This window comes from Lutra lutra, chromosome 12, assembly GCF_902655055.1.
Source record: "Lutra lutra chromosome 12, mLutLut1.2, whole genome shotgun sequence".
Taxonomy (NCBI): domain Eukaryota; kingdom Metazoa; phylum Chordata; class Mammalia; order Carnivora; family Mustelidae; genus Lutra; species Lutra lutra.
This window is the reverse complement of record NC_062289.1, coordinates 27,770,679-27,783,980: the sequence shown is the minus strand read 5'-3', so window position 1 is coordinate 27,783,980 and position 13,302 is coordinate 27,770,679. Positions and strand designations below refer to the sequence as shown.

The following is a 13,302-nucleotide window of genomic DNA, read 5'->3' as shown; positions in this document are numbered from 1 at the left end:
GTAAGAACCTTCCAGACTTTATAATTTTTAAGTAATCTCTACATCCAACGTGGAGCTCGAACTCACAACCCCAAGATTGAGAGTTGCACACTCCACCAACTAAGCCAGTCAGGTGCCCTCCCAAACGTCATTTAATATTTTCTGCAAAACATCTAACTACAAGGATGCTTTGTGTAAATATAACCACAAAACCATTATCCCATCTGAAAAAGCCTAATTCCTTAATATCCTAATATCCAATGTCTGCATCGGCCCAATTATTTTATAGCTTATTTGTTCTAATCATGTTGCTCAAAAGTCTAAATGCTGCATTGGTTGATGTATCCCCTTTGTCTCTATAGGTTGCCCCACTGTCTCCTTTTTTCTGCCCTGTAATTCATTTTTTGAAGAAAATGGTTGGTTTGTCCTGTAGTATTTCTGTGATTTAGATTCTGCTCATTGCATCCAATGGTATCTTTTATTTTTTATTTTTGTTTATTTATTAAAGAGAGAGCAAGTACGAGTGAGGGGCAGGGCAGAGGGAAAGGGAGAAGCAGATTCCCCACTGAGCAGGGAGCCAGGACCCTGAGTTCATGACCTGAGCCGAAGGCAGACGCTTAACCCGGCTGAGCCACCTGGTCACCCCCAATGGTAACCTTTTTATATGTTTCTCATCTTCTTGTGCTTCCTATCAATTGGGAATTAAGATCTAGAAGTCTGATTAGGTTCAAGTTCCATTTTCTGGAAAGACAACTTCATAGGGAGTGGACTGTTCTTCTATTAGGAGACTTGTCACCTCCCACTGTCTCTCTTTTGGTGACATTAACAGCTGTCAATGGCTGTTGCCTAGAACTACTACTTCATTATGATGATATTCTCATTATATCATTTCTTCTTCACTTATTAGCCAAAACGTCTATAGAGGAACTTCCTCTCATCAAATATTTCATTAACCTGAAACAGAGTCCATAGAGGAAAGGCAGATGCATGCTTGATTCTATTTACCAGTTGCTTGTCTGTTTGCCTGTTTTAAATGATTTCCTGGCATCCTTCAAAACAGCTCTATTTTCTAAGAAAGCCATCCCATAAAATTCTTGCTTCCATCCCTTTCCCCAGGATGTAGTAATAGGACTCCCCTCACTGCCAGGGGTTCTGGGACCTTCAGCCCTTAACCTGGGCAGCCAGAGGGCTCAGATAATTTCCCTATTACAGTGGAGAAGGGGTCATGGTCCCCAGGTCCTGGTCCGTTTCTTGTTGGCTCACACAACAAGGGCTGAGGGAAGCTCCAGTCTGGTCAGCGTGTGCTTCTGCAACACATGTGTCCCCAGTCCTGTCCCAACTGCTCCCTCTACCCCATGTCACAGCATGAGCAGGGAGCTTTCTCCTGTGGCCTCACTCTTCCTGGGCTGCTGCTATGGCTCCCTTTCCTTCCCTTCCCTCTTCTCCTCCTCCTCCCTCCCTCTATCTCCTCACTTCTCCCCCACTTCCTTCTCTTCCCCCCCAACCCCAGCTCCTTCTCCTCCTCCTCCTATGTTTACCTCTGGTTTCATGATCTGTATCTCTCATCTTCTCAGCCTGTTGCAAATGGACCCACCCTTTAGGTGCCTCTCAATTCTGCTCTGTCCTGAAGGATTTCTCAAGTACTCAAGCCCAGCTTGGCTTCTGCCCAACTCACGGTCATCCCTGGTAATGGGCAGCTTCTCTGGGATCCCTCTTTATCTTCTCAAGGGTATGCCCTGACTCCCCAGTCCTCGTCAGTGCCCCACTGTGCCTCTTTCCATGGGAGGAGGCTGCATCTAGAACTCCTGCCCTGTTGAGCACAGATGTTGTGACTCCCATCCCAGAGGGATATCTACCGAAGTCCAGCTGTTTTGCACAGATTTCCAAAGCTGGGTCTACCTGATGCCAGCCTAAGCTGGAGAGGAGCAGAATTTCTGTTGTCTGCCTTGGACGACTGTTCATGTCTATGAGGCAGATGTGCTGGGTTTGCTTCAATTTGTCGAGTAAAGGGCAACGGTGGTCACCACTTAGATCTAATGTTGGGCTCCAGAGGAGTAGTTCTTGAAACAGATGCACCTGGGCCCCAGAAACATGAAGGTCTGGATACCCTCCCTCTGTGGGTGGCCCAGGTGGAGGCAAGAGAGAGGAATCCCGGTGTGGGTCAAGGTCGAAGGTGTTGGTGCTCTCTCTATCTTAGTGGGTCATGTTGCTCCAGTTTGGATCAGGAATTACAGACTGACCTTCACCTTCCAGTTTTTAAACATATCTTCCCGCTAAGCCTGCAGACTTGCTCTTGGTCTTGACTTGGCAGGGGCGGAAGCACACATAAAGAGAAAGCCACAATGAATGAAATATTTCTACAAATCTACTTATTCTCAGGAATCTGCATCATTGTACTTCTGTGGACATTAACTAATGGGAAGGAGAGTGGAAAACAGTCATCCTGGCGTGATGGAGAACCAGTGGGAAGTAGTAGCAATGCCAGGCAACAGGGATTCCCGTTCTAACTCAGCCAGGAATGGCAGCACCCTTATTCATGACCCCAATTCTGAGCTTCGGTTTCCTTATCCATAAGATAAGGAGATGGGCAAAACAATAGTCATATTTCTTTCTTGGGGATGCCACTGAATTTATGTTTCTAGAATTTTCCGTACTCTTTACAGACTCCACAGCTATCTTCTCATTGGATCCTCACAATACACCTTTGAGGTAGTCTGACAGGGATCATTATTACTCCCATTACACAGCTGGGTGCATGGTAATGGAATGGTAAATACCATTAGGTAAATACCCAAGGTTTCATTGGTAATGAAACCCCTCCTCTTAATCCAGAATAGTTCCTTCTCAGCAGGAGGCTCATGCCTGTGTGTGAATACTGGTGAATGTGGGCATCTGTCTGTTATGTTTCTCTGATGTGTAAGAAGGATGCAGTTAGTAGCTGGACTCATGATTTCCCTGGGTTTACAGGGAACTCGTTGATATTTGCTTTTGTTGGATGGATGGTCCATATATGGTACAATTTACATTAAGTGCTTTAACTAGGCAATCATAAATAGTAGGAGGAGGGCGAGGGTTAGTGGGCAAGGGGAGATGGACCAGTAAAGGGGCAAGAACTTAAGAGCGGAACTGCTGGCACTATTGTATGTATTCTGTAAGTACTTAACTTCACTTGGTCTTCACATTAATCCTATGAGGGAGGTTGCTATGATCACGCCCATTCTACAGATATTGAAACCAAAGCCTGGAGACATTAAATAACTTATCCAACCTAGGAAGTGGCAGAGCCAGCATGTGAAGCCAGGCAGTCTGGTTTCAGAGTTTACAGTCTAACCACTCTGCTGTCAAGATCAGATTAGGTAGTGATATAAGCCTTTGTGAGTATAAAGTCAGATAAGAGAGAGAGAGAGAGAATGAATTCCCTACTCAAAGCTAGCAAGGTTGCAGAGAAATTGGCACACCACATATCCCAGTAGTACAGACAGTGAGTTTAATCTTCTCATGAGCAATATGTAGCAAGACCCATACAGTTTCTCCATATTTGTCAATTTAAGAATGCCACCCCTAAGGGCTCCTGGGGGGGTCTCAGTTTGTTAAGCAGCCTACTCCTGATTTCTGCTCAGGTCATGATCTCAGGGTCCTGGGATGGAGCCCCGCCTGGTGGGTTCAACAGGGAGTCTACCTTAGGATTCTCTCTTTTCCTCTCCTTGTGCCCCTCCCCCTGCTTGTGTGCATACTCTCTCACAAATAAATGAATAAATAAATCTTAAAAAAAAAACAAAAAGAGTGCCAGCCCTAGAAGTTTGTTCTAAGCTTACAGTTCAAACAAAGCAGCAAGCTATAGGCATGAAGCTTATTGTGTGGTCTCTAGTAATGCAGCAAGTGTAATGCCCAAGAATAGAGCATGATTAAGTGATTTCACGGAAACTCACTAGTTGGAATACTATGAAAACATTTAAAATGAAAATTATGAAGATAATTGTATAGAAGGATGGGGAAATGTCTCTGATAAAATGTTCATATTAAAACACAGAATAAAAAATATGTAGATTTCAATGACAAATCTGGTCTCTATGCATGTTGGCAAAGCCTGAAATAGACCAGGAAAACCTGCTAGTAGTTAGGTGTTTGTTAAGGTCTTCTCATTTTTAAGATTTTTATTAGTGGTGGCATTATGTTTATTTGACAGATCATGAAAGCAGGAAAGAGATGGTGGCAGAAGCTTGTTGAAATGACCCTCAAGAACGGGGCTTAGGTCTAGTGGGAGGTTCCCCCCCACTTCATCTCTGAGTTCTCTGGGGGCAGCCGCAGGCGTTTGGGGGCAAGAGGTCTGAGGTTTATGTATGCTTGGGAGGGAGTGAATGGTGTGCCCTGGGTCTGCCTCATCTCACGTCTGCCGTTCTTCATTCTTTGTCTCAGCTTAGAAGTCACTTTTCCGAAGTAAACCCAATTGCCACCCCCACCCCCAAATGGGCTAGCTGCCCCCCCTAGGTGTCCCCTTTCCAGTGCCCTATGTTAAGCTCCACGTCTGCACCTAGCAGGCTTTCTGGTGATGGTGTTTACAGTGCAGAGGCCCCTCTGTGCTACAAGGGTTGGGATGTTGGGGGGGCCCTGCATGGCCCCCCAATGCCTTGACACAAATACATCACGTATTCAATGAATGATCCAGGAGCCTGGGTTGTATTGGGTTCCTTTTAGCTTCACATACTGTGATTTTACCATCTAATTTTTACCATTCACTGATTTTTACCGTTAAATGAAGGAGCCATTGGGTTTTGGAGAGAAGTCCCAACGTCGGAAGTGTCCTCCATCCATCCACCTGTGGATGGGCTCCCCAGGTGGATTCTGGCCTGGGTGTGGACTGTGAGCCTGGTCTGGGGTTGTGCTGGGAATTTTCATAGCACGTGGGTTGAGCGTGCATGGACACAGTCTCAGCAGTCCACCTGACAATGCTGCTGTGAGGGGGAAGCCTCTTCCCTTTTGTCGTGCCTGTACCTGGCAGGCCAGCCACGGGCCACATGTGACACCATGTGACACCGTGACTGTGCCTCCACTGTGAATGCCAGGGAGCCTGCTAGCCCTGAAGTCATGCATGCCCTCCGGCCCAGGAAGTGGGCGTGTCAGAGCAGGGCGGAGGGTGACCAAGTGGTCCCGGTTTTTTTTCTGGGTGAGTGTGTCTCTGTATGGAATCCACGCACATACTTCAGTGTATGAGTGGATTTCAATTCAGCGAATAATTATTGTGAGCTTTGTGCTCTGCAAAAGCAACAAAGCGTTGCCACGGGCAGGGAGCCTGGGACTGTACATATCTGCATTGTGTGTCCCCTCTGTGTGTCTTTGGGAATGTGTTCTTGGCACGTGTCCTGCCTTAACAAGGCTTTTGGTGTGTGCATGTCTGTGTGTCAGTGCCTGGGTCCTGTGTGCGGCTGCTCGCTCGCTTTCCACCTTCACTTGTGCCTGCAGTCAGGCTCTGCACGTGCGCCAGCCCCCATGCGCACGTCCCCGAGTGACCTGTGCGCGGTGTGCAAGGACCTCCGGGTCGTGTGCATTTGGTGCGCTCGTGCCAGTCTCTCCGCACGCACGAACGCACCTCCACATGGCTGGGTGCACGTCCCCCTCGGTGTGTGCACGTTCCGTGCGCATGCCGCCCGGGTGTGTGTGCGGGGCGCTGCACGGGCGCGCGCCGGCCTGCGGGCGGCCAGGGACCCGCGCCAGTCTCCACGCGCCCCGCGGGGCTGACCTCCCTTCCACCCCCTCCCCGCGCCCGGCCGCGGGCTTCGGCGATTGGCCGCCCGCGCCCTCGCAGCCGTCACCCCTCCCTCCCCACCCCCCGCCACCCGCGCGCCCGCGGTCCCGCTGTCCCCCGCGGTTCCGGCGAGGCCGCGCCGCGCTGCGCTCCGCTCCCATTGGCTGCGCGCGCCTTTGTGTGGCGGCAGCTGCGGCCCCAGCGCCTTTGAATGTCGAGAGGGGCCGGGAAGGGAGCCTTTCCATGGGCCATCTGTCTCCCCGCCAGCCGCCGCCCCACCGCCGCCCGCGCCCCGCGCTCCGCCTCCCGCCCCGGCGGCTCCCGCAGCCCCGCCGCCGCCCGCGTCCGCGCCCCGGAGCCGCGCCACAAAGGGCCCGCGCGCAGCCGCCGCCGCCGCCGCCGCCGCCGCCGCGCGAGGAGCCAGGATGGTCCTGGTCCACGTCGGCTATCTCGTGCTTCCAGTGTTTGGCTCTGTGCGAAACAGAGGTATCGCTTTTTCCTTTCGGGGTCCGCTTCGGAGCGTGGATCGGCGCAGGCACCCGGGCGGGGGCGGGCGCCGCGGGCGGCAGGGGGCTTAGGGCACACCCGCGGGGACGCAGGGCGAGCGGTGGCCTCTCCCCTCTCCCTTTTGGGGGACCCCCAGTGTGGGGGTGGCCGCCCTCGTGGGAGCTTTTGTAGTGAAGTTAGGGTTTGGCGAATTTGGGTCCCTCCCAACCCCAGCCCCATTTTTTATTCTTTGCGGTGGACGCGGTTCTCCCAGATCACAGCCCCTTCCCCTAATACCTAGCCCTGTATGATCGAAAGGAGGAGAGAGATACATGACTGTATGCGTGCGCGCGCGCGTGTGTATGTGTGTGCAAGCGTACTTGGCTTTCTGTTACTTGGTTTTTTTGAGGCATATGTATGTTTTTGTGTTTTTTGTGTTTGTATGCCTTCATCTTTTGGTTATCGCTACCGCTGGCTGGTTAGCTGGGATCTGGTTATCTGCCCTATCCCGTGCCCCAGCCCCCACCCTCCGGTGGGCACTTACACGATTTCCCGTCCCGTCCCATCCTTTTCTCCCCTTTAACCCTTTTTTTGTGTCGCCCTTTTCCTACCCCCCCCCATTGTCTTTGTATGACAGTTGCATTTATGGATTCAAAATGCTTGGGTGTGTGTGTATGTGAGCGCGTGTGTAAGTGTGTGTGCGCCTCGGAGTCAGACGTGCACTGCTGTGCACCCCTGGTCCCGGCCGGAGCGGGGTGCCCGGCCCTCGGGTGTTCCGCTGTGTGCGGATGAAGTGGGAAGCCGCCCCCCACGCCAGGCCTTTGCCCTGAGCAGGCGTTGACAAAGCAGCAGGCCGGCGCCGGCTTTGTTTTTAACTGTGATATATGGGGTGTGTTTGCACGGTCCCCTTCCCCACATCCCCTTTCCCTTACATTCTGCTCCAACAATAGCTTGGTTTCCCCCTCTTCTCCCCATCCCCCCTCCACATTTCTTCCATTTTCTTTTAATCAAAAATTCCCACCTCCCAAAGCGAATTCGAGATGCATTTAGATTCATTTTTTTTCTTTTTTTTCTTTTTGTATTCTGCCTCTGGACTCACATTTCTCTTCTTGGAAATGTTTCTGCTACCCTCTCCCACTCCAAGTCTGCTTAAATCCCTGCTGGCTAAGGCCCTCCCCCACTCCCCCCTCCCTCCCGCCCAGAATGATGTCTTCCCTTTGCGACCAGGGCTGCTCCACCGAGTCAGAGCAGGGGGTGGGGTCGTGGGGCCAGCGCTGTAGTGCGCCCCAGGGGCCCGATTGGGCAAGCAAATGAAAGCCCGGCCCTCTTTCTTCCAGCCCAGCTGTCCCCAGCCCCACGCCTCTCCCCAGAACCTAAAAGGCAAGGTTGGCCCCCTTAGGCCTGTTTGAACCGCAGTTTTTTTTTGTGTTGATGATAGAATGATGACATTCTGCATTTATCAAATCTTTTTTTTTCTTCATTGTGTAGCTCAGTGAATGGTCAACTCGCTGCTGTGTGCGCTGTGACCCTTCTGCCTCCGCATTTAGCTGTATTGTGACACCCCTCTTAACCATCTCCTGTCTCCATCTGAGGAAAGCATTGCTATTTAAGCGGCAGTATCCCTATCTCAGGCCGGCCTAGCGGTGGAGGGGGTGTGGAGGGGGTGTGTGAGGAGTAGGACGGGGGCGGGGGCCGGGTGAGCGCTCCCTGGAAATGCCAGCCCCCTCCCCCAACACACAATTATTATGTCTTCTTACTTGGCATTTCCTCTCAAAACGGGTGGGGAACATTACACTAGGCAGAAATTCAAAAATGATTAAGAAGGATGTTGAGCCTGAAAGTATAATTATCCTGATTAAATCATTATCATCCTCATTAATACCACAGATCTCTAAATACCATTGCAGGATGCCGATTTTACGGTTTGAAATTCAAATTGCTCCGCTACCTTTAAATTTTATTTTTGATATGTTCTCCTCCCCCCAAACCCCCCTCCCTCGCCACCCCCCAATAAATTCTGCCCCAGTCAGTCAAAGTTTACTTTCATGGCAAACACGCCCACAGGAAATTCAAGGGTGGAGGGTGAGTCGGGCTGTGGGTAAAATTTAGCACAATGAGATAAGAATTCATGACCTTTCGATAGAGGATACTAATGCTTAACCCAACAAGGTCCTACACCACAATCTTCTTGTAAAACTGTTAGATAGCTTGCCAGCTTAAGTCTGTTCTTTTTAGTTTCCATTGTAGTAGTATAGGATGTAGGCCATTTCAGAATAGATGTAGAGAAATAACCATTTTTGTATCTTCATCTTGTTTAGCTGAGTACATTGCACTGTAAATCCCTGTTAAGTGGATTCCTTTTGCCTTGGCTTGGAGGCTCCGGCACCCCATTTCCCACTTACCTGGGTGGCCATCAGCTGGTTTCTTGGCAAACACCCAGGCGTAAGTGAAGAGAGTACATTTAGTCGGAGGCAAAAAATACTAAGTATATATATATATATATATATATGAAAATCTCTGATGAAATGACAGTTGCCGCTACTCCGTAGCCTCTGAAAATTTGGTGCAGCAAGGTCCCTGGCTGAAGGGGGAGCCATGGCCATGGCGTCTTAATTATTTAAGGGTACGATGTCAAGAGCATCTCTGGACATCCGCCCCGGCCCTCAGAACTGCCCCTTTAACAGCTGGCTCCCTTCTGCTGCCTCACCGGCCCGGACCTGCTTGAAAACTGAAACAAAACGACGGCAGTGATGTAAGAATAAGGTCCCTACTTCGAGGGCCCTTCCCAAGTGGCTGCCCCAGATTGCCACTTGGCAATCTGAAAAGGAAGAGCCAAAAAAAAAAAAAAAAAAAAAAAAAGAAGAAGAAAGAAAAACGAATCCCCAGCAAAATGGTTTTCCATTAAACAGGGATAGCGTGTTCTGCTGTGCTGAATTACTTCCTGTTCTTATTTTGTGGGTAATTTTTTCTGTATCAAATATCCTTTTGGTTGTGTATCTTTTTCACCTTTTCTTGTACTAAAACTAAAGCATGATCTGTATTTTTTGACATCCCCCAGTTGACAATGTACAGCGCTCGGTTAGAGGTGTCACCCTGCTGAAACGTACTGTGGTCGTGTAGCCCGGGCCATCTGCTCATTGTACGCTGCTTTTGTTCTGTTGCTCCCTCCGAAGCATGGTGGGCCCAGCCTTTTTTTTTTTTTGTATCGTGTGCATGATGACATTGTTACACACAGAATCCACTAATACTAATATACAATCTCTCAATAAAGAACTAGTTTTCCTATATTAACCTAGTGTGCTTTTTCTCTTGCTGTTTTCCCATTTATTGTCGTATCCTGCTGTTTAGATCCCCCCCTTGCTTTCCTATCCCCACCCACCCACCACTCCCACCTCCCATTGTAAGATTCGAGTGAATGCCTTTTTTTTCACTTTCCTTTCTTTTTTTTTCTTTTCCTTTCTTTCCTTGCTTTTCTTTTTCTTGTCTTCTTTTCTTTTCTTTTTCTTTCTTCCTTTCCTTCTTTTTCTTTCTTTCTTTCTTTTTTTTTTTTTTTTTTTTTTTTTTTGGTGGTACAGATATGGTGACTTTAATACCAACTAGTCCATATCTTTTTACAGTAGACATCTGGGGCCATGGGAAAGGTCAGTTGCCCTGACACACCGAAACAGCTCAGCTGTTTAGAGACAACCCCTATCTTTGGTCACCTGTGCAGCCTGAGCATTTCACCATAGTTTCAAAGTTACAGGGCTCTCAGCTTGTGATGCTGGGGAAGAGGTGGGGATGTAACACTTAGGTTGAGAAAAGGGATACTGTTCTTAACTAGCAATCTGTAGCATTTCAGACTCGCCTGCAAAACCCATTTTTAGTTGTGTTTTAACTTTTCCTTTTACTGTCTCATTGATTTACTGTCCTTACAAATCATGCCAGGGGTAATATGTTACATGTAGTTGAAGCCATGGTCTAGAATTTTAAAGCATCTTCTTATATGTGCCTCTTTAAGTTCTTGGGACCTGCAGTGTAAGTTTTGCATTGAGATCCTGCATAAGGAAGATGTTGAGAACAGAAACCAACTCAGACCACCCCCACATTTATCCCAGGGTCAGCAGCCTGACCTGTTACTGTAGAAATAAGAGGGTCTGTGTCCTCTGTAGGCTGTAAGCCAGTCAAAGCTGATTATAGCCTAGTTCCCGGACAGCTGCCTCATCTGTGGTCCTAGTGCCTCACTTGAGAAAGAAAGCCAGATCTCTGCCATTGTCTCTGTGTGTGTGTGTGTGTGTGTGTAGGAGGTGGGGTGGGGATCAGGAGGGAAGTCGGGACCTACCCCCAAATTAAATTGGAAGAAGAGCCCTTAACGTGTATCTGTTTTCCGTAATTACATTTGAGAAGCCAGTGGAGAGGTATTTTTTCCCCCAGAGTGGAACCCAAATTCAAGCATTTGTCAATTACACCTATTCAGTTTCAGACCAGAACAAGTCTTGCTAAATGAGGCATTTTAGACACCGAGGGAGCGGGTTGATTAAAGAAATTCATGGTTCCCCCAAAGGGTCATCATTTTGGAGCTGTTCTTCCTTGGGCCCTACCTCCTCCTCCCTCCCTGGGGCTGTGTCCCAGGGTCCCTCTGCCCCTCTGCTGGCATTGCTTCCCCACATAGGTGCACCCTGCCTGGCCAGTGCTGCCATGCCTTCTTTGTGGCTTGGTAGGACTCTCCTCTCCTCCCATTACTGCTCTGGCCCTTTGTTCTGGTGCTCTCCCCAGCCTGGGTGGGAGAACTGAGCTGATTTACTGTGACACATGGACACACATGGACGTTCCCAGAGGAGGCTCCTGCTGTAGTTGGTGCGAGAAGAGCTATGCAGGCCTTCAAGGATTTTTTGTTTTTGTTATTTGCTTCTCCTCCTCCTCCTCCTTCTTTTATTTCGATTGACATGAAACTTTTAATTTTGTTCCTATTTGTGAAAGCAAAAGCAACCATTCTCCCTCCCATCCTCAGCAGTGGTAAAACTACCCTCTCCAAATCAGGTGATGACCCTCGTTTTTGTCCTAGAGAGCAGTGGCTTTTATTACATTGATGTTAACCGGCTCTAAGATTCTCTTTTTCTCGATTAGTGTGATGTATGTCAGAATTGCAAGGATGGGCTTGTAACCTAGTAATAATATAGAAAGCTAGTGGGGTTAATGGGAAGTCATGTTTCAGCAATTTATCAAATCATGCTCTATTTTCACCCAGATTGTCAGAAGAAACACATTCAGATGAAGAAGCCCTTTCCCCCTTGACTGGATGATCCAGTTGTTACAAAGCCATTGTACTTTGTGTCTAGTCTCTCAACCATCTGACACATATCCGTTTTAATAACTTTTGACTCCAGGATTTTGGAAAAGCCATCTGTTACTTAGATCCTACACCACAGACCTTGTAGAGAGATGAAGCACAGCTCTCGTTTGCCAGTCGTCTTTTCAAACAAAAGGACTCTTGAAACTAGCAGCAGATAAGGACCACTTAAATGATGAGTTTTCTGAAATAATAGTTATCCACAAGCCAGCCAAGATTAGGGGGAAAGACCATCAAGGGCCCCGATGCTCTAAGAGGCAGGTGACACAGAGTGGGTCACCTTTCTTTGTTTTACAGTTTGCTCACCTCCTGCCCCACCCCAGCCTTGCCCCCCCCATCCTTCCCATCTTTAAATAAACAGCCCCAAGGTGCCCCCCTGAACAGCGTACTGGTTTCCTTCGCTAGGAAAGCAACAAGTCCGTGTGGATCCAGGTGCATTGTGAGGTCCCTTCCCTGGCCAGTAGACTCAGGCTCCTGGACTCCCTGTCAGGGTGTGACTCTGGACCTCAGTCCTACCTGACTACTGTTTGCACAAGTGTGCAAGACATTTGTGCCTTAGTTTTTCTGTGGGTCTAAATAGCTCTTTAAAAATTCCTGGCTAAATGTAGTATGAATGGGAATCAGTATTTATTAGCTTGCATTATGGCTTAGCCACAGAGGAGCCGATCTATTTCCAGGAGAGTTGGGGGAGAAGGGTGGGGAGGGCTTGCCTTGCAGAGGTGCTGAGGATTTTCTGGATGACTTAAGAACTAAAGGTAGACCTCTGTAACCTTGCAGCGGAACCCACTCGCAATGCCTGGGACTTCGTGTGCTCAGTCATTCGTCCATCCGCTCACTCACTCGTTTGTTCGTATGGTTAATGGGTGTTTACTGAGTACCTCCTTGGGGATCAGTTAAGGGGGATACAAAAGGATCGGGGTGCCTGCCCTCCCAAGGGCGGTTTATGCTGAGACTGGGAGATAAATGCTTCGGAAACCGGATGCGAAGATGTTTTATGCCAAAGCACTGAAACAGACAGCAGAACATCCGGACCAGGTGAGGGGGAGAGAGCCTGGGGCCGTCCCGGGGTTAAGTCCCAGCCCCGTCTTGGCCTTGAAGGGTGAACTTAGACCACTGTTCTGAGCATCACCTGAACAGTGACCATCCTGATACCTGATAGGGTGTGTCTAGACTATTCAAAGGTACTTGGTATGTAGCAGGTGCCTAGGGCCTGCGAGGGGGCTGGCCTGTGAGGTGGCTGCCCTCCGTCCCCCGTAACTGTAGGAATTAATTCATGAGGGATCAGATAAAGTCTCAGAGATGACCTTGCTGAGGAGGTGGGGTTAAGATGAGCCACAAAGGGTAGTGTGCTTCAGCAGGGAGGAGGAGGGAGAAGGGCTCTAGGCGGGGATGGGGAAGGAGTGAGACTTTGGCTAAGGCCAAGGGGCTCCGCTGATGTGGTGAGGGTAGGAAGTGCCTACAGGGAGGGCTGTGTATGTGCGGTGTGTGTGTGTGTGTGTGTGTGTGTGTGTGTAGGGGTATGTGTGCAGGTCTGCTGCCTTGCGTGGCCTCAGGAGGCACCGGGACCATTGTCTGTCTTTGAATGGTTTTTTCCAAAGTATACCTCTAGGAGTTAAGCAGCACAAGGACTGGAGAATGTGGGAGAAAGGGCCGGAAGATACTTGGAAGCCAGTTTTGGAAGGCCTTGAGAAGCTCCGGGAGAGTTTGAACTTGTCCCTTTAGCCATTGGGAGCTTTCTGGGGAGAGTGGGATTTCAACAGCTCAT

The 13,302-nt window shown here is 49.2% G+C and overlaps 1 protein-coding gene across 1 annotated transcript in view; it reads left to right on the top strand.

The window, feature by feature from the left end:
• The first annotated feature begins 5,891 nt into the window (after nt 1-5,891).
• ARK2C (arkadia (RNF111) C-terminal like ring finger ubiquitin ligase 2C) overlaps nt 5,892-13,302 on the top strand; it is a 98,526-nt gene continuing 91,115 nt past the window's right edge. The window contains exon 1 of the mRNA XM_047698597.1: nt 5,892-6,208. Coding sequence (XP_047554553.1) covers nt 6,148-6,208 — 61 coding nt within the window. The 5' untranslated portion in view covers nt 5,892-6,147. The remainder of the gene's footprint in view (nt 6,209-13,302) is intronic.